Below are 21,720 nucleotides of genomic sequence, written 5' to 3'. Positions count from 1 at the left end.
TGGATTAGGATTTGATTTTATATTCATCCTGACGGGTCATATTGATGGTTGCAGAGATAGTCCTGAAAAGGCAAAATAATTGCAAATGAAAACTGGGATATAACATTTTATGTTGATTAGAAAGAAGTAAATGTTATTTTAAGTATTAGGGACAGCAGAATGACCTTGGTAGGGGCCAATAAAGCATTCCTTTCTGCATTTAAGGAAAATGGCAATAATTTATGAACGCATTTAGTAATAATTTAGATTTTTACTTTTATTAAAAACAGCCTACCTTTTTGTTCTATCTTTCTGTCTTTAGTTTATGGCATATGTGAAATGGAAAAAAGAAACTGTTACCATTTTGAATAGAACGAAACATGGAACTGAGTCTAAATAAATGTATACATTTAATTTTAGTAATTTTAGCATAGTCAAAATTCATGGTCAGCTTGAGAAAGTGTATTAGTTTTTGTTACAGTTTGTAGATTTTTATTGTATTATAAGGCCAGGGGGATTTCAAAACATATTAGCTTTACTAGTAACCTTTTTTAGGAATGATTAGAAGTACCCAGAGAACTAATGAAGTAAATCCCTTAAAATATCAGTCATTTTTATCCACTTGATTGCTACAGCTCATTTGCCTCAGACCTCTCTATTGACCTAATGCCAATTAAGAAAAGCAGGCAAAGAGGTTGTAAATAACAGGTAGTGAACATATTTTGCAATACTTGTAAGAAGAATCAGAAGAGAAATTTCCTGTTCCTTTAAATGTCAGAATGGCAATCTTATCACTTTAAGGGAGACATAAAGAACTCTTAAAACACCAGTTTCATCTTGGTAAAGTTCTCTAAAAATTCCATCTTAGTTTGTGAATTTCCACAAATAGAATTATTTCTGTGGAGCAGCAAATTAACCCAACATAGTTATTATGCATGAAAGCTACATGCTTTGAACTGCTGTCTATTAAAGATCATTTCACTGTCTTATGTCAGATACACTCTGCTGTCAAACTATGATTTGGAAGCAAATACTTGTTTTAGATAAAAGGGTTGGAAGTGAATAATGTCAGTATGTGAAACAGTGTTTTATAATTAGCAAGTAATATGAAGTTAATACCTGGATTTCCGGCAGGCGTTTCAGTCTGTTCACTCTAGGGACAACTTCTGAGGGAAGCTGATCTAGGCTGTCAGGGAAAACTCTAAAAACGAAAATTACTAAGGCCTATAGTTTGGAAGAATTCAGATTTTTAAACACACTTCCATTTCCCCCAAACAGTTATTTGTTAGGTTCTTAGTTATTTATAGTAAAGTTTATGTTTGGGTAGAAGGAGCTGGACACTTTTCCTGGGCAGTGATTTTAGAAGTAAAACAGATGTGTGAGCTATCTGAGTTTGAACTAATAGAACTAGAAATAAAACAGCTGATCCTAGACTATGCTGTCTGCTAAATCCTTGCAGCACACACCGAGGAGACAAAAAGTGGTAGGAAAGAGCATGCAGGAACATAATCTTGTTAAGATCAATTTTTTTCCAAGATAAATAATACTGCTAAAAATAGAAAAAAGTAATCTGTGGCAACAGCGCGTAATTATTTCAAACAAACAATTGGATTTTGAAACGCATCTAAAGGGTTAACTTCAATTTGTGAGGATAACACTGAATATACTTGTAGATCGAATGCTAATCTTGAATGCTTTGCACATATGCCAGATACTGCTGCAGAAAAATGTCTGAAGATAAGTAACTTATTAGTATCTTCATGCTGAAATAAATATTGAACAGTTTTTCTATATGCATAAAATGAATAAAAACGCATCTGAAATTTCCTTTTATACCAACAAGTTTGTGTTACTGAAATGCTATTTGAGAGATTCTTTCCTTGGTGGTTAAACTTCGTGGAGGCTAAAAGCTGTGGGAGATAAAATGCTGACTATAGAATTTCTTTAATGCAGTTTTGTCAGAAATATATAGTAAGTTAATGGACTGTGTGTGTTCTGATAAAAAGATGTTGGTAAATATGAGTATTACAGACAATCATTCAATTTTAGGAATTATATGTAAGTCCATAATTTAAGCTAATTGAAGTAATAGATGAAGAATTCATTAATCCTTTTCAATTAAACTTGCTTTTTAAAAAACATTCAGAACAGTTGGTGGTTAATGATAGATTTATGACATTTTAGGCCAAAAAAAAAAAAAAGTAACAGAAGCCAAAAGCAAAAGGCTGAAAGAACTCTATGGCTTTGATCTATATTTTGGTTTGACATGGATGGTTTTAAATAATTTGAATGGACTTGAGAGCAAATATGAGATATACAGTTGGGAAAAAGAAGTACAGTAATTTAAACAAATTCGAAGATTTCCCGGTTTAAGTGCAAGTTATTTCAAATATACTTGGAGGAATAATTGAAATTTAGACATGCTTGTACTGATAATATCCACTTTTGTATAAATTAAATCACAAATGACTGAGTCAAAGAATTACAACTTTGTAAAAATACTGTCAAATAACAATGTTTCTTTGTGCTGCATAGAAGATAGAGCCCCAGCCGGATAATGGAGGTCACTGTAAATAGCCATCAGAAAGCCAAGACTGTCCTTTCTGAGTGTGGCATTTATCAGATTCTCCCCCCAACACCTTGAGGTAGCATGCCCAGTCCTAAAAGCAGAAGACATGTAAATTCTTTACCAAGAAAACAAGAGAAACTATAATGGCTAGCTTAGAGCTAATTGATTTGACCAGGATGTTAGTTTTCCAATTTTTCATTTATCCAGCATGTTCTATCAATTGTCATGCTTAAATTTGTAAAAATCATAGATGCAGCATGATTGGTTAGCTTTTCATGTAATATTTACTATCTGTATTCGGCCATAGAGGCTCACATGGAGACCAATAATACAAGAGATTGAGTTCTTAAAAAAGTAATTACAGCTTCTTTCTTTTTATTTTTTTCTTTTTCTTTTTGGAGATGGAGATCTCACTCTGTCACCCAGGCTGGAGTGCAGTGGCATGGTCTCAGCTCACTGCAACCTCCGCCTCCCAGGTTCAAGTTATTCTCCTGCCTCAGCCTCCTGATGTTGGTAGCTGAGATAACAGGTGTGCACCACCACGCCCAGCTAATTTTTTTGTATTTTTAGTAGAGACGGGGTTTCACCATATTGGCCAGGCTGGTCTCGAACTCCTGACCACCCGCCTCGGCCTCCCAAAGTGCTGGGATTACAGGCGTGAGCCACCGCGCCCTGCTAGCTTCTTTCTTTTTAATCTGCTTTATTATGCTTATATTTAAACCATTACTGAATGGAGGCCTGCATTAACAACGCGGCCTTTGCTGTTTCATTAGGGTGTAATGCACTGTGCATTGGGTGTTTGCATCATCTTTATTGGGGAGCTTTTAGCCCTCAGATCAGGTTATAAAAGTAGGAGTCTTGTCAAGTTGTGCTTCCCACGGGAAAGTGTTTATGCTATCCCAAGTTCAGATGCTTATGATATATATGTTGCCTTTTCTTATTAGTAAATTCTTTTTATTACTGCATTATTCAGGACTTTAAGAAGGTAGCTACTGGTTTCCAGCTATTAAATTTATTTTGGCCCTTAATGAAATTCTAAGGCTAATAGAAGAATCACATGATTAACTTACCAAGGACTGTCTTATGTTTGAGCTAGGAGTGTTACATTTCTGTGTTGTAAATATTTTTATCAGAGTTGCACAATATGTCATGTTAGAAGCAGGAAGAACAGATTTTAGAGAGAGGAAGTCATCCTTTGGATTTGTATTTTCAACAGATTTAATTGTATGAGTTTATAGATCTTTAACATGTATCAGTACAATCGTTTGAGCAGGGGATTACAGTTTGGTTTGAAAAAAAAATCAGAGACCATTAATCTTATTGTGGTTTATTTTGACTTGTCTTGAATTTTACTTCTAAACATTTATTTTTTGCCTTGGCATTTTCTTTGATCTGGAGTAGGAGGGAAGTTGTAGATCTTAGCAGGTTCTGTTTCTTTGTTTTTCTGAGTTGAGGACAATTGCAGTTTAGAAAAACTGGTGAATGAGACTTTTATCAATTCAGACTGTCTATAGAATACAGAATGTTTGGCATATGAACCCACACTTCTTTTTCAGGACTGTGTCTCCTTAACAAGTAATAAAGTGTGCAAAATAAGACGTATGCTGACCTCAAGGCCATAAAGCAAGGCAAAGTTCTGGTATTTACCAGGTTATTTTCATCAGTGGAGATGGCAGAGCTAAATAATGTAGCCACCCTAGTAGAATAGTTCAACTATCATTACTAATCCCTTTACCTGCATGACAGTTAAATCTTTTTTGGCCTTGTTCATGACAGTTAGTATCATCTTTGATTTTTGGTTTATTTGTTATCATTTAAAGGAACACGTATAATTTTGTTGAATGTCAGTATTTTTCTCTATGCAGAATGTTTAGGAGAATAATTGTGGTTATCAGTGGATCCAATCAAATTTAGCATTATTCAACTCCTAAGAAAATCTTTTACCTCTCCTATGGCCTGCTCTGCTAACCATCTCAAGTCAGGAGGTTATTCAGTGTTTTTTATTTCTTGGATCATTGTAATTACAGCATACGTGCAGCTGTTAGAAACACGGATATACAAGTAGTGTGCCAATACGGGGAAAGTTTGGAGAGACAAAGTTGTTCTCTTTCATTTTCTGATTTCCTTTGTAGAGTCTGATTCTGACAATCATTAGACCATAGATGTCTTGAATTCCTCATCAGGTGATCCACATTTGAGGCAAATGTTATACGTTTTCAGAATATCATACAAACCCTTGTTTAATTTTAATTGAAAGTTAAATGTAAAATCTATTTTTCTGTCTTACATTTAAGTTGATTCATACTTCTTTCATCTTTTAGTTTACATAATCAAAATTTGTACAGATCCCTTATTTTTTTCCAATTTTGGATTCACATCTAATAATAGCTAAAATTTACTAAGGGTTTCTTATGTGTGTATGTGGAGCTCAGTTTTTTACATGTATTAATGAACTCATCTTCATAATAGCCCTAGAAGTAAACACTAACCTTATGTCCATTTAAAAAATTAAGGAAACAGCATATATTAAAGTGTTCTGCCCAAGATCACAGAGTTGCATAAATAGGGAGAATGGGATGTAAACCATGATAGACAGGCCACGGAAGCCTGTCTTCACAACCACACTGATATATGGCCTGGCCAAACATGAGTCTGAGTTTACTGCCAATAGCAAAGCAATAGAAGGTAGGCCAGTTGCATGTAAGGGAGGAGATAGAAGACATAAATCAGAGCTCTTTGATGCAGTCTCTCTGAATCAGGTTGATTTTGGGGACTTGGGTGATTTCTTTGAGATTATCTGCTATCTGCTCCGTGTAGTGTACTGCTACCTTATTTGAACTTACTAAGCTTCTATTCGAAATCAGTAAAAAGAAAATTAAATTTGCTGACTCATCTTTTTAAAATTACAGTGATTCATTTTCCCTGGTACTTTTGCTGCAGAAATTAGTTCTGGTAGAGCAAATAAGGTGCAAAGTTTGATGTAATCAATTAAGGATGTAATGTTTGATCCCCAAATTAAGGGACATTTCATCCAGGTGTTTGACTTTTTTTGTACTCCCCTCATTTAGAGGACTTTGTTTTAGGAATTTATTATTTAAATGGTGGTCTGAAAGTTGTCTTATGCTCTTCTAGTTACCAGGCACAATTTAGGTTGTTTTTTTTCCATGCAGATTACATGTTAAGGAGATACACTCCTTTCCCATTTATGTCCTCCAAGGCTGTGTAATTAAGGTTTTATCCTCCGCCTACATTCAGTGCAGGAATGGGTGTGGAAGCAGAGAACAAATCAGAATGCCTTTGGAGTGTCCAATTTGAGTGTGCTGGATTCTCCAGCTGTGCTTGGAGCTGTGTGATTTCATTGAATTCAGAAAGCAATAGACGGGTGGGACATAGTGAGGAGTTCGGGAATTCACAGAGTCTCCTGGCCTAGCATTTCTCCTTTCATGTTTAGTTGAACTGTTGATATATGATTAAAGAATGCCTGCATCCTTTCATGTATCCAGAAACATATTTGGGAATCTTATAATAAATGATGGTTTGTTCCAAGACCTGTTTTTCCAGCTGATGGGAAGCTCCACCTTGGAATTCATTGGCACTTCAAAGTCAACGTATGTAAAAGTGAAGTTCCCCACAACAACTTTCTTTTTGCCTCCTTTCTTCTTTACTCCTGTTTTCAGCTAAGTCAGGCTGGAAATCTTGGAATTACCTTGGATTTCTGTTTGATATCACGCCCCAAACACTTGAGCAGTGTGTCCCATTGTTCCCTTCTTTATTCTTTTACTGTCACTTCTTTCAAGTAAATCCTTATTGATTTCTTTTCTGTTGTTGTAGCTTTATCTACCCTTCTTGTCTCTTCCTTTCCCTTCTCTTCTCACCTCCTACTCTTTCCTCCTCCTCCTCATCTTCCTCTCGTTTCCTTTGATTTCTTTTTTGTGCTCACTCTTGTCTTCTGTTTTTATTTCCTTCCTCATTCCTTCTTCTTCCTCCTCTCTTTTGCCTCTTTTTTCTGTTCTTTTCTTCTGTCCTCCTTCTTTTTTCTTCCTTTCTCCTTCTCTTTTTTCATCCTCCTTCCTTCCTCTTTTTTTCTCCCACCCTCTCACCTTCCTTTCTTTCTTCTTTCCTTTAATTTTTAAAAATTCTGTTTATAGATCAGTTGTCCTACATTTTATAGCAAGTATGGGACTACTTCTGTTGAAAAGCATATCATCTAATTATACTTGCTTATGTAAATATCAGCTCTCCAATAAGACATTAACTTTCCAAATTAAATCTCACTATTCTTCTAGAAAGGATAATAGTAAGAACAAGGCTAGCACATTTATATTACTTATTACATTTATATTACTTATTACATAGCAAGCACCGTTATGTACCATATTCCATTTAACGATTTGATAATGCCTCGGCCCTCCTCAGTATTTCCTGAGAGCAGCTTGCATTGTCTTACTCTCGCTGTTGATTTTACTGGTTTTGTTTCCTTCACCTGAAATGCCCTTTCATGATCACTGCCTTTGAGGCTAACCTTCACATATCAGCTCATCTGTCCACAGCTCAGTTGTTACTTCTGGGAGCCTTTGCTGACTCCTCAGTCTGGGTTAGGGGCTCTTCCTCTGTGTTGTCATGGAACCTGTTACATGTCTCAGCAGAAGCATGTTTTCCATTGTTGTTGTCTTTTTAGTTGTGAGCTTTTTGTGCTAAACCATAGACATGTTACGATTTTTGACTATGTCATTCTTTTTGTATTTCCAGTGCTTGGCACATAGTAGATGTGTTAAAACAGCAACCTTCCCTGGAGGAAGGATGTTCTATATTTTCGGAGATTAGATTTTCTCTTTTCCCATTAAGATGCTCTTTAGAATACATGTGCAATTCTGACATATCTCCATTATGAACCAGCAGCACCTGCAGGTTGGATGCTGTAGAGGAATGCTATGGGGAATTCACTTAGCTTTGTAACCCACTCGAACTGCATTTTGTCTTGTTTATTTTTCCCATAAAAGATTGTCTTCCAAATTATTAAGATGGACTTTTTTTTTTTTTTTTTTTTGATATGGAGTCTTGCTCTGTTGCCCAGGCTGGAGTGCAGTGGCATGGTCTCGGCTCACTGCAACCTCCGCCCCCCAGGCTCAAGCGATTCTCCCACCTCAGCCTCCCGAGTAGCTGGGATTACAGGCACCCGCCACCACATCTGGCTAATTTTTGTATTTTTATTAGACACAGGGTTTCACCATGTTGGCCAGGCTGGTCTCGAACTCCTGATCTCAGGTGATCCGCCCACCTTGGCCTCCCAAAGTGCTGGGATTACAGGTGTGAGCCACTGTCCCCGGCCTATTAAGATGGACTTTAAGATTTATTGGTACTCTGTCATCCGAAATACCAGATAATATAGAAAAATTAATTCAGAATTATACTGAGTAAAATGAGAAAACCAGTTTAGGGTAAACTGTTTATTGCTATTATGCAAAAAGCCAATAATAAAAATATGCATAATGAGGAATATGCAGTATTTTCTTCTTCAATGTGCCCAGTGTAGGAGTTTAAGTTTTGGTTTCCCCTGTACCCTCCCCTGCCATTGGTTGGCTCTTATATTATAAATCCAAATAAGGGAGTTGTTACAGTGTCACTGATAGGAATAAACCTCAGAAATAAGCTATGGATGGCATGAGAGTCAGATGATGCCATATAATTTGAGTTGTTATTGAGATTCTGAAACATTTATTCTCCATGAAAAGTATATCACTGAAGCACACTCTATATTCTAGAATTTTTTTTTTTGAAGCACTATACATGCAGAAAAATTCCCGATGTATATAAGCAGATTAATTCTGACTGTAGTTATTTTCCACTAAGATCGGCCCTTACAGATTTTTTTCAAGTTATTCGAAATATCAGTATTTGAACAGTGATTTTTTTTAACAACTTAGCTTTTTATTTTTAAGCTTTTACCTCTTTGACTATCAGCCCATAACCTCAAGTTCTCTTAAATTAGTACCCTTATAATTGTCTCTGTTGCTATCAATTATAGTACTTGAAAATGAACCACAACTGAGAAGAGGTTTGTGTGTAGTTCAAACAACTCTTTCTTTGCTGCATTGAAAATAAGTACATGTGTTGAAGTGTCATTTTAAGAGCTCTGAGGCTTTAAGAAATATTTTCCTTTGACATATTATTTTAGATATTATTCTTATTAGCGTTTGCTCCATATTATTGGGAGGAAAGAAAGAAACTGAGATTAATGACCTTGAAAGAAACCAACCCTTTTATATTCTTCACTTCTACGGTAAAACATTTTTGTGTGTGTGTAAAAAGACATATGTAAATAAATTATAAATGAAAGCCATGGAAAACACTTCATGGAAGGAATAGTTTTTGAAACTAGGGCTAAAATCAAATATAAAAAGCCATGCTAGTCCTTAGTCAGTGAAAAAGACTTTAAAATACTCTTTTTTGTGCCTTAATTGTTTTAGGTGTTTTTATATAACTTTAATTCACAATCAAAGGACTCCATAGTCAGTCATTTGCTTGTGGACGAAAGATGCATTTTGTAGTTTCTTGAAGAAGGCCATGTATGCCAGGTCAAGTCAGTGGTGAGGGTGCCATGAAGTACTGTGGCCAGCGAATCTCAGGTAACTTAGGGGCCTTGGTGAGACATTTTCATCTGCTTACATCTCCCTTCGTTCATTCATTCAGTCAAAATGCATTGAACTCCTGCTTTCTTCTAGATGTGAATAAGACTATTCTTGTAGCTCAAGAAGGAATATAAACAGAAGTATTATCTTAGTAACAGCAGATTGAACCTTTGCATTTACAGCTAAGAATATTGATAGTGACAAGTGTGTGAGTTTGTCACTGAATGAATTTACCACTTCCCTTCTATGTAATCTCTTTATCCCATTTGCAGGAAAAATTTACTTGAATGATTCATTTTATTAAATAATAATCCTACCTATGCACATGTTACTGTTGAGTGTGCTATCTAATATGGTATTCCCTAACAAAATGTGGCTATTTAAATTTTAGGCTGGGCATGGTGGTGCATGCCATAATCCCAGCACTTTGTGAGGCCAAGGCAAGTGGCTAGCTTGAGCTCAGGAGTTCAAGACCAGTCTGGGCAACATGGCAAAACCCTGTTTCCACAAAAAATACAAAAATTAACTGGGTGTGGTGGCGTGTGTCTATTGCTCAGCTGCTCTGGAGGCTGAGGTGGGAAGATTCACTTGAGCCCAGGAGGCAGAGGTGACAGTGAGCGGAGATCGTGCCATTGCACTCCAGCCTGGCTGACAGACTGAGACCCTGCCTCTAAAAAAGAAATTTTTAAAATAAATACATTTCAGTTAATTACAAATAAATTAGTGAAATGCTGAGAAAAATACATGAAAGTAAATTTAAAAAACAGTTCTTCATTTTTACTAAGCCTACTTGTGGCTAGTGGCTACCATATTGGCCAAGGAAGGCTATGGAACATTTTCATCATCTCAGGAAGTACTATTGAACAGCACAAATCCATAGTTCTCACTTGATCCTCACAATAATCCTATAAAATGACAAGTTGTACAGTATTATATCCATAGAGGCCAGGAGACTACGGTTCCAAGAGGTTAAATAATATATCTTTTCATAGAATTTGAGCTAGAGAACTTCCTCTAGAAGCAAATAAATACAGGCAGATGTAAATACAAATAAATAAAGGGTTTTATCTACAGTTTTTAAATCTTACAATGTAAGTATCTTGAAGGCAGAGATGTTGTTTACCTCTTCAATATTATATGCCTGATATCTATCGCAGAGTCTGACACAAGCCAAACACTTAGTTACTACTAATTAGAGGGATAAATTCATGTAGTTTTTGGCCCAAGCAGAAATTACAGTTTAATATAATTGTAAAAATTTGGATGTCTTTACCAAAGGAACTGCTGAGTTTAAAGGGTTATAATTAAAGTTCTGGTTAGTAAAAGAAGGAAGTTTGAAAGCTCTGCTCTTTTTTCTGCTTGCACTTTTAGTATAGTCACAGCTAAGAAGCAGTAAATTTTCCTACTCCGTGATGGATTCAGCCATTTGAAAAGTTTGCAATATTCTATGAATGTGTAGGCACTGTTTCCAGACAATAAGTTTCAATAAACCATTGCTGAAAACACTTATTTTGCATAATTGTTCTCACTGTGTATTTGTTTTTAACCTAGAAAAGAATAGATTTAAAATAGCATATCTGGGGCATGCAAATAAAATGAGTATGGTCAGTAGACACCAGTAGTGTCTCCTAAAATAATAAATTATGTTTTATCATAGAATGGCATTTAAATGTTGTACGTCATCTATATTTCGCTATGACTTGAGTGTACATCTACCAGTATAGAAAGTATAAAAATTGCCACAAATAGAGCTTTTAGATGTTCTTTTTGAAAGAAAAAAGGAATAGAACACTGTCATTATGTTTTCCAAAACTGCCTTTTAAAATGTGTGATTCTAATATTATATTAGCTTTTAATAATATATAATACTAATATTATTTACCGATATTAACCAAAAACGCAAATATGTGACCTATAGAAGTGTCATTATTGTTCTTGCCATTAAATGAGATCCGTGAGTTTTCATTTTTTAGCTTGGCTTTTGAAAGAGCAGTCAATAGTATGAAGGTATTCATTCTTCAGCATAATTAAAATATATAGCCCTTAAAAGCTTCTTAAATAATGAAGTTGGCACATTTTCCCTGGGTTTAAAAAAAAAAAACACATCTAGACACGTACACCAACTTCAAAGACCTAACTCGTTTTTTATAGCTTAGTTAATCCTAAACCAAAATGCTTTACTGATAATTTTTCACAAAGTTGCCTTTCTTTCGTAGTCCCTTCTCCTGATAGTATTGATTCGTAGCCTGGGTTTTCTGACTTCTTAGGTTGTTTTTAAATAACAACAACCTTTTTAGTATGTTGGGATGCTTAGTAATAATTTAAATCCACTTCAGAATCGTATGTTTAGGGATTTCTTAAGTATATGTATGCTCTTTGTTCAACCCTTTCAGTGTGGTCATGGCACATGAGGCTTAAAGATTGCAAAATCAAAGAAATAGTGATGATGCCTGGTGGTTTCTTGGGAATCTTGGTTCAACAAGCAGAAGTTCAAAGCATTTTATAACAGGGAAGCTTGGCAATGCAGATGCAATGTGAAAGCTTAAACAAGAAAATTTTTATCTCTAGATTTTGCACACTTTCTTTCTTTGCCTGTGTTAAAGAAGGGGATACATCTGAATTTGTCCCTTTTGAATCAAGTTTAAGTTCCAGAACAAAGAACCTGACTGATGGCTATCCATTTAAATATATATATATGTATTTTTTTTTTGGCAAATAAACCTTCTCTTTACCTCCAGTGAATTGGGAAATATATGTAGAGATTTTTACAATATTATGAATTATATTTCAGTGCAAGTTTTAGTTGCTTTAGTCACTTAAATGCTAGATTAGAGTGTTCTGTGCTGTATCCTTGAGTGTATGGCTTTGAAATCTCTCACACCATTGAATGATTGTCATGTTGCTGCCTGGAAGGGTGCCCCATTCTTAGCTTTCTGGCTGGTTGATGCTCTGTCATTGACAGACTGAAATCTATGTGATTGGGGTTCTGGTTATAGACATTGCCTAATGTGAAATATTACATCCTTTGATTAAAGGCTGTGGAAAACTTTTGTAAGATCCTATCTTAATATATAGTAAATGCTGAGTTGTTTATATATTAATGCACATTTCTTAGAACTATAATACTGGACATAAATTTGGAGGTTGCCCCAGTTGAAGAAGCTATTGGCCAGAGAGGTTAAGTAATTTGATCAAGGTCACATCTCTTTTTAATAGCAAAAAGAATACTTCAATCTTAGTCCTGTACAATAGAGGTACAAACATATCTCTCAGTGTACTACAGCAATATTATTTGCATTTCAAATAGAGCCTTTACATGATTTTGAGATGCCTGAGACTTCTCATGCAGTGATTTGGATATGAACAGCGATCACACGTGTCATTTTTGAACAGCTGTTGAAGAAGGCAGAACATGATTATGCCACTTGCTTAATATATTACATCTGGTTGCTGGGAAAATTTAAAAATTCCCTAGTGGTTGGAAGAGAAATTGTTTTCCCTTTTTGGAGTATTTCATTCAAAAACTCTATTTTAAACTCTGAATTTTGGCTGCTCAGTGGTGGCTTAATTGTACTGCCTATTGAGGTGCACACTGAGAATGGAGGAAGGATTTTATGCAAAGTGCCCTTTGAAGGCTTTCATAGTCCTGATTCCATGTAATTTCATAATTTGGGAAAGAAAGCAGAGTTGTAGTGATTTTTATGGTGGAATTATTTTATTTTACCATTCAGACATCATGACCTACTCATGTGAGAAGTTGGGAGCCCTTTGCAATGAAACAGAACCTTAATCAAATAAGGCCATGGAAGATTTTTCTTTTTTTTTTGTTTGTTCTAGATGGGGAAACATTCAAAATTCTTTATTTACACGGTTCTTCTTCGCTAGTATTTCCTGCATACTCAATTCATCTTTTTGTTTGTTTCACTGTGCTTTAATCATAAGCCATTTTGGGTGGTCATTGGAGCACCTTTATTTTACCTAAAACAGAGATCTCATCTTTGCCTGCAGCCTCATTGCTGTAGGAACTGAACAGAATATTTCCTTGGAGAACATCTGCATTGAGTAATTTTTGAGCAAGTGCCTCTGGTTTTGACAGTAATGCTTTACCTTTTGAAAAGAAATCCCATGTGATTTGGATGCTTCTGTAGGAATGTGATTTGAAGGTGGCAATAGTAAAATGTACTGTGTTGAAAATTGTTTTCTTAGTTTAAAAAATGTATTATTAAGTCTTTCAAATTATAGTGCATTTATTATTTACCTTCACCTGTTACTTTGGCCTACAGTGTATAACATAATGAGCCTCTCAAAGAGTAGCTGTTGAGAAATGAAGAGTGAATTTATTTGGCTCTGAGTATTCAAGTGATTTCATAATAAGCAGGAGTATTATTGTATTTTTTGATGTGGAATACTTGGCAGTACCCTCCCCCTCCCCTGCAGAGGGCCCATTGAATTAATGACACCTTGGAAGTAAAGTCCATTTCTTCTGTTCTCCAGGTGACTTCCGGTGGAACATTCATTGGCATTGGACGGAAAACACCAGATTGCCAAGGGAACACCAAGTATTTCCGCTGTAAATTCTGCAATTTCACTTATATGGGCAACTCATCCACCGAATTAGAACAACATTTTCTTCAGACTCACCCAAACAAAATAAAAGCTTCTCTCCCCTCCTCTGAGGTTGCAAAACCTTCAGAGAAAAACTCTAACAAGTCCATCCCTGCACTTCGATCCAGTGATTCTGGAGACTTGGGAAAATGGCAGGACAAGATAACAGTCAAAGCAGGAGATGACACTCCTGTTGGGTACTCAGTGCCCATAAAGCCCCTCGATTCCTCTAGACAAAATGGTACAGAGGCCACCAGTTACTACTGGTGTAAATTTTGTAGTTTCAGCTGTGAGTCATCTAGCTCACTTAAACTGCTAGAACATTATGGCAAGCAGCACGGAGCAGTGCAGTCAGGCGGCCTTAATCCAGAGTTGAATGATAAGCTTTCCAGGGGCTCTGTCATTAATCAGAATGATCTAGCCAAAAGTTCAGAAGGAGAGACAATGACCAAGACAGACAAGAGCTCGAGTGGGGCTAAAAAGAAGGACTTCTCCAGCAAGGGAGCCGAGGATAATATGGTAACGAGCTATAATTGTCAGTTCTGTGACTTCCGATATTCCAAAAGCCATGGCCCTGATGTAATTGTAGTGGGGCCACTTCTCCGTCATTATCAACAACTCCATAACATTCACAAGTGTACCATTAAACACTGTCCATTCTGTCCCAGAGGACTTTGCAGCCCAGAAAAGCACCTTGGAGAAATTACTTATCCGTTTGCTTGTAGAAAAAGTAATTGTTCCCACTGTGCACTCTTGCTTCTGCACTTGTCTCCTGGGGCGGCTGGAAGCTCGCGAGTCAAACATCAGTGCCATCAGTGTTCATTCACCACCCCTGACGTAGATGTACTCCTCTTTCACTATGAGAGTGTGCATGAGTCCCAAGCATCGGATGTCAAACAAGAAGCAAATCACCTGCAAGGATCGGATGGGCAGCAGTCTGTCAAGGAAAGCAAAGAACACTCATGTACCAAATGTGATTTTATTACCCAAGTGGAAGAAGAGATTTCCCGACACTACAGGTGAGGCATGGGGGGTGGGGTCAGGAGGAATATACAAATAAAATAATAGAAAAAATCCATAGAAAGAGGGCTGAACCAGGAATTGTTGGGAGTGATTCCGATGACTTGGGGAAGTTATAGGAGAAGACCACATAAAAGTTCATCACAGATTTGCAGGTGATATAGTTACAGCTGTGATCACTGTAGATTTTAATTTGGTTCCTTCTTTTGGACTGTATGCTCATGTTTCATACTTGTGTTATACCATTTACTGATTGTCTTTTTAAATTCACAGTGATTCTAATAATGCTGATGAGTTTACTAATTTACCGTAGTCCATTTATTTATCCTTACTAAATATGACTCCACATCCTATATATTTTTGACAGAGCTAAATGAAAGATGCTATTGTAAATATATCCTATTCTCTATTCTGCGAAAAAATTTTGAGAACCTGTTGCTCATTTTTATTTTAAAATGAGATTATATATTCTTCTGGCTTTGAACAATTCTGCAACATCCTTGTTTAGCATACAAACAGTAATCTAAAGGTGAGAATTTTTGCACTATGTGTGATTTGGATGTAGACTTGCTCCTCCAAGCAGGTAAAACTGCTTGAGTTATTACAGATTTTTAAATGGATGTGGGATGTTTGTGTTTTCCTTCTGCTTTCACTCTATTCTCTTTATAAACATTAACTTTCCCAGTTAATCTTTTATAATATCTAGAGATAAGCATAGGATATGTATCTTTATTTCATGTATGCATTCATTATTTACTTAATTGATTTCAAAAATCCTATTGTACCAGGCATTGAATATACAAGAGAAGACATAGTCAGTGCCCTCATGGAACTTACAGTTTAGTAGGGAAGATGAGACACTTAGATGATTACAAGAGTAATAAGTGTCATAAAAGATGAAGTACAAGGCAGTGTGTTTGAATATAATGATAACATAACCTAATATGGTAGATTAGGAAATTACTTCCTCAGGAAGGAGCATTTAAACTGAGACTTGGTTATAAATAGGAATTAGTTCAGCAAAGCATTGGTGGTACCCTGCGTTTAGGTATTATTTAGTGCTCATTGGGTACTTTCTCATTATTATGCCTTTCAGCATCAAAGTAGAAAGCTTTACTTACTATACCAATATCCTAGTCTAAAAATCTATTCAGTTTCTACATCCCATGATATTAAACAGTTTCTTCCACTCCTTTTAAAAGTTTTGTGTTAGTGCAAGCGTGTGTATGTTTTTTCAGTCACCAGTAATGAAGCAGTTCATGTCCAACAATAGGCTCATAATGTTAGATGTTAATTCGAAGGGCATCCCAATGTTCACAGTGAATCAAAATGTTCAGAAAACACTTACTTGAGAGTTACACTGTTTAATTTATAAGGTCAGCCCTGGGAAAGACACAGTCCTGCATCAAATATGTGTCCACACTTGCAATGAGTGTTTCTGGCTCCTCTGATGTTAGCTGCATGTTAATTTATTTCTGAGGCTCGCAGACATCAGCTGCTTTCTGGGCTTTACTAGCGTGGATATGTGCGTATGTGCACATTGTGCATGTACATTTGTTGAGTGATGTAAAAATCAGATAGTCCATTCTTTTTTTGAAAAGGACAAGGACAACTTTTTTTTTTGAGAAATCTTCATGATTTTCTTTAATCATGAGGAAATCAGCCAGAACACACACACATCTTGGACCTGCACACCCACGTATGTGCACACACACACACAAATGCACACGCACTCATTCTGATACATCTAGCTACCAGCACAGTTGGACAAGTGGTTTTTCTATTGATGCAGCTGAGGCATTGCTTGAGAATGTCTGGGAAAACAGGGTTTTCACATGCTTTAGGTAAACAAAATAATCCCCCAAGAAATAAAATATGAATAAAACTATTACTGAATGATGTCAGAATTTAGTTAATATTCAGTGATGAAAGTAAGCTCTAGAGAAAAGAGAACTATTCTTTTCTTGTTCACCACTGTATCTGCACGATTTAACACAGTGGCAGGATGCCTAATGGGAGTTCAGTGAGTATCTTGATGTAAATGAGATCCCTGTGAGTTTTTGACTTCACAGTAGTTATGAATAAGCTGAGATTTCCAGGTGAGTTACATTTTAATGCTTCACTATTATATGGTCTTGGAACCCTTCTGAGGACCTAGGCTTCCATGCCAAATGACAGTTGTCTGTTCATTTTGACCTTAAGTCAACTTCTCAGCATTTTATTAGCTAAAAATTGAAATAGCACTTGTCCATAGGGCATTAAAATATTCTTGCACTTATGTTTAAATCCTGATATAGTTTGGCTGACCAGGGATCCTTTAAGGTGCTGAGTGGTTTATCTCTAATCTGTTTATGAGTTCTTATAGAGATATTTGAAATTTGGAGCCTTACAATTTCAGAAGTCACAGCTTAGTAGAAAAGATAAAGAAACTCGACTGAAAGCTGAACAGTAATAGTGGCCCCAGAGATGTGAAAGAACATAGTCACATGGATGTTTAGAACTTGATCTGCTATCAAAGCATTTTCTAAAAATGCTCCCCTTTTAAGATAAAATAAGAGGACAAGTTTACCTTATCACGTAGTATGTTTATAATTTAATTTGTTTACTCAGATTATTCATGTTGGGAAACTTCTGCCATAATTCTGTGTTATTTCTGTGAAATATTCTAGGCTTTTGAGTGCTTTATATAGAAGACTTAATGGTGTAGTAAAAATTAGCATAAGCCATGAACTGTATAATATGTGAAATCATTTAGCTATAAAATGACTATAGCTGAGAAGCAGAAGAGTTGATCTAGAGCTCTGAGTGAAAAACCTCAGTGTCGATTCCGTTGCATGGGTGTTTTCTTTAAGAGCTAAGTTAAACTTGGTGGAACTGCAAACATGATCTAGTCAGCAACAGGGATTTAGTACATTCACTTAATGTTTAGTATTTACCTATAATACCCCTAACTCAGACTATAACTGGGTTATTATATTCCACCCATGAATGGTTTTCTCACTGCATTTCTTTTATTATTTATCATTTAATTCAACTGTGTACCTGCTCTCTATTAACTGCTACTTTTCTTATCAAAATTTTCAGTGTTATAACTTAGGTTTTTGGCACGAGTAGGAGGATTACTTCCCTACAAAACAACTATACTAGATAAAACATATTTTGTAATGCATTGCCAGACTTCTACAAAGTAAGAAAAATTTTTGGAGCCTTTGTTCTCCCTTTCGTCAAGAGTGCACTAAACACAGAGTAGGGAGAAGTGAAGGGTAAGCTTGGAATGTGAGGTTACACTGAGGGCAAATGCCAATGTCGACGTTGCATTTGATCAGAAGACTAAGCCTGGAGTTACTCATAGAGAGAAGGGGTTGAATCTGAGTTTTGCTTTAAGCTTAGATCTTGAAGGTGGCTAGGATTTTTACATTAGTTCTCCCTCTGACTTCTGGCATAATTAAACACAAATTTGTCTGTAGAAAAGTACTCTAAATTTTACCTCCAAGATATTGATAGATGCAGATAAATCTTACATGAGCTCACTATTACGAAAATTCACCATATGGACAGGAAAATACGGCACCATGTGTGAAATCAGTAGAAAACACAAGTAATAGGTGTATATACCCAGTCACTTCAGATACAGGAGTTTTCAGTTATAAAATACTAATAAGCATTCAAAGATACGAATGTTACAATTAAAAAATCATCAAGCAACATGAGACTATATGAACAGGCACTTCGCAAAAGAAGATATTTATGCGGCCAATAAACGTATGAGAAAAGCTCATCATCACTGATCATTAGAGAAATGCAAGTCAAAAACACAATGAGATACCATCTCATGCCAGTTAGAATGGAGATCATTAAAAAGTCAGGAAACAGATGCTGGTGAGGATGTGGAGAAATAGGAACACTTTTACACTGTTGGTGGGAGTGTAAATTAGTTCAACCATTGTTGAAGACTGTGTGATGATTCCTCAGGGATCTAGAACCAGAAATACCATTTGACCCAGCAATCCCATTACTGGGTATATACCCAAAGGATTATAAATCATTCTACTATAAAGACACATGCACACGTATGTTTATTGTAACATTGTTCACAATAGCAAAGACTTGGAACCAACCCAAATGTCCACCAATGATAGATTGGATAAAGAAAATGTGGCACATATACACCACGGAATACTATGCAGCCATAAAAAAACGAGTTCGTGTCCTTTGCAGGGACATGGATGGAGCCGGAAACCATCATTCTCAGCAAACTAACACAGGAACAGAAAACCAAACACCGCATGTTCTCACTTATAAGTGGAAGTTGAACAATGAGAACACATGGACACGGTGTGGTGGGGGACATCACACACTGGGGCTTGTTGGAGAGTCGGGAGCAAGGGGAGGGAGAGCATTAGGACAAATACCTAATGCATGTGGGGCTTAAAACCTAGATGACAGGTTGATAGGTGCAGCAAACCACCATGGCACATGTATACCTGTGTAACAAACCTGCACGGTCTGCACATGCACCCCAAAACTTTAAGTAAAATTTTAAAAAAATCAAGATCACCAAAAAATTAACAAATAACATTATTTTAATTGAGAAATATAACTCTTGAAACTTAAAACATATGGATTGATTAAACTACCTATTAGACAATTAAAGAGAGCAAATGAATTAATCAAAATGAGGCATTAGACAGAATATTTAAGAGAGAGCAAGGAGGGGCAAAATATCAAAGACATTTAGTAAGATATGGAATATAATGAGCTATTGTAACATACATCTAATCAGAGTCCCAGAAGAAAGAAAATATACAGAATAGAGAGTAGGTAATCAGTATTTGAGGAGAAAATGGAAAAAGATTTTCTAGAACCAATGAAAGACATAAATACTCAGATACAAAGAAGCGTAGCATACACTAAGCAGGATGATGTATAGGAATAAATTCAGTTACACACACATTGTAGCAAAAATGAGAATGCCAAGGCAGAGACATCCTTAAAAACAGCTGTAGACTAACAAGAAATCGACTACTCAGAAAAGACATTTAGGTTGGCAGACTTTTTATTAGCAACAATGGAAACTGGAGGAAGGAAGAATATTATTCAGAGTTTTGAAGAAACATCAAATAGTCAACCTTGTATTTTCTGCCCATCAAAGCTATCTCCTAAGAATAAGAGCAAAGCAAAGACATTTTCTGATAAGTGAAGACCGGGGAAACATCTGAGCAAATCCAAACAAACATTGCCTGTCTTGTTTATGTAGTTAAAAAAGAAACAGACTAGGCGGGGCACAGTGGCTCACACCTGAAATCCCAGCATGTGGGAGACCAGGGCTTGAACCCAGAAGTTTGAGATCAGCCTGGGCAGCATACCAAGATCTCGTCTCTAAAAAAAACAAAAAATAAAAAAATGATCTGAGTATAGTGGTGATTACCTGTGGTCCCAGGTACTCAGGCGCTGAGATGGGAGGATCACTTAAGCCCAGGAGGTCGAGGCTGCGGTAAGCCATGATCATGCCACTGGCCTGGGCGACAAAAACTAAGGTATTGCTTAGTGCTACTATGTAAGTTTGAAGGGAAAATGACTAGAATGAAGGTATTCTAAGACACCTGAATTGTTGGGAGTTAGCGAGCTAGGACTTTGTTATACATACTTGGAAAAATTTAAGGATAACTAATGAAAGAATAGGAAATGAATGCATAACTTCCAAAACTATAGAGGAGAAAAAATGGAATGATGAAATAACACCCATAAAATTCAATCAACTTTTTAAAAAATGGTGAGAAAATATGTGGGAGGTGTTAGACATATAGACATTTAAAGTAAAATCTATAAAAATTGTAGATATCAAAAGTCTTAACCTGTGTCTATTAAACTTTTCCACTGAAAAGGTATCAGATGATATTAAAAAAGAAATTGTAACTGTATCCTGCATACTGTATATACACCTGAAACATAAGTCTCTGGATGTTCAAAAGAAAAGAATAGACTTAGTTATACCAGCAAATATAAACTAAAGGAAAATTGAGGTATCTTTATTAATCTCATACAATTTTAAGAATTTATTACAAATAGCCTATGGAGGAAAGAAGGGATCATTGCATAATAAGAGGTTTAACTTCAGAACGTACAATGGTTCTAAATACATAACACATAAATACAAATAAGTAAAGCAAAAAGTGATAGAGGAACTACAGGGAAAACATGACACACCACACTCACAATGATAAAGTTTTAAGAAAACTCCTTATTAAAAGTTAAGCACAAAAAATTTTTCAAAATTGAAAAGATTTGAGCAACAAATTATCACACCTGATTTAATAAAAATATACAAATTCTGTACCAAACAATTAGAGAATGTACATGCTTTTAAAGCACATATAGAGCAGTTATAAAAATTGAGACATATTAAGCCAAAAAGAAATTAAATGTCAAAAAACAGTATCTCATAGAACATCTCCTTTGACTCAGTGCAATGAAATGAGACCTCAATGACAAAAAGCTAAGGATCGATAAAGTTATACAAGGCCAATCATAACCAAACAAAAAGAAAGAGATCCCTTTGTATCCCTTTATTAATCTCAGAAAAACATAGATTTTACGATAAAACACCTTATGAGGGATAGAAATGGTCGGAACATACTACTTTGGAAGGCAAATTTGGCAAAATTTGGCAATATCAGATGTTCATATTCCCAGTGACTACATAATTTTACTTTTCAGAAGAAAACCTTTTCATAGGTTTGCTAGGAAACATGTGCAAAAATGTTCATAATTGCATTTTTTAGAAAGAACAAAACAACCAAAACAAAGTCAGTCCAAAATAAAAACAGGAAAAAACTCTGATTGTCTTTCCAAAAAAGATTAATTTATTTGTAGAATTTTCAAGCAGTGGAATATTTTACAGTAGTGAATTTAATAAAT

The 21,720-nt window shown here is 35.8% G+C and overlaps 1 protein-coding gene across 8 annotated transcripts in view; it reads left to right on the top strand.

Annotated features, from left to right (window-relative positions):
- The window catches only part of TRPS1 (transcriptional repressor GATA binding 1), a 266,411-nt gene that overhangs the window by 51,506 nt on the left and 193,185 nt on the right, over positions 1-21,720 (top strand). For all 8 annotated transcript variants that reach the window (XM_055116869.2, XM_034966516.3, XM_063606878.1 and 5 more), the window contains one exon: positions 13,672-14,801. In XM_055116869.2, coding sequence (XP_054972844.1) covers positions 13,672-14,801 — 1,130 coding nt within the window. The remainder of the gene's footprint in view (positions 1-13,671; positions 14,802-21,720) is intronic.

Source organism: Pan paniscus, chromosome 7, assembly GCF_029289425.2.
Source record: "Pan paniscus chromosome 7, NHGRI_mPanPan1-v2.0_pri, whole genome shotgun sequence".
NCBI lineage: Eukaryota > Metazoa > Chordata > Mammalia > Primates > Hominidae > Pan > Pan paniscus.
This window is presented reverse-complemented; position numbering and strand designations above follow the sequence as displayed.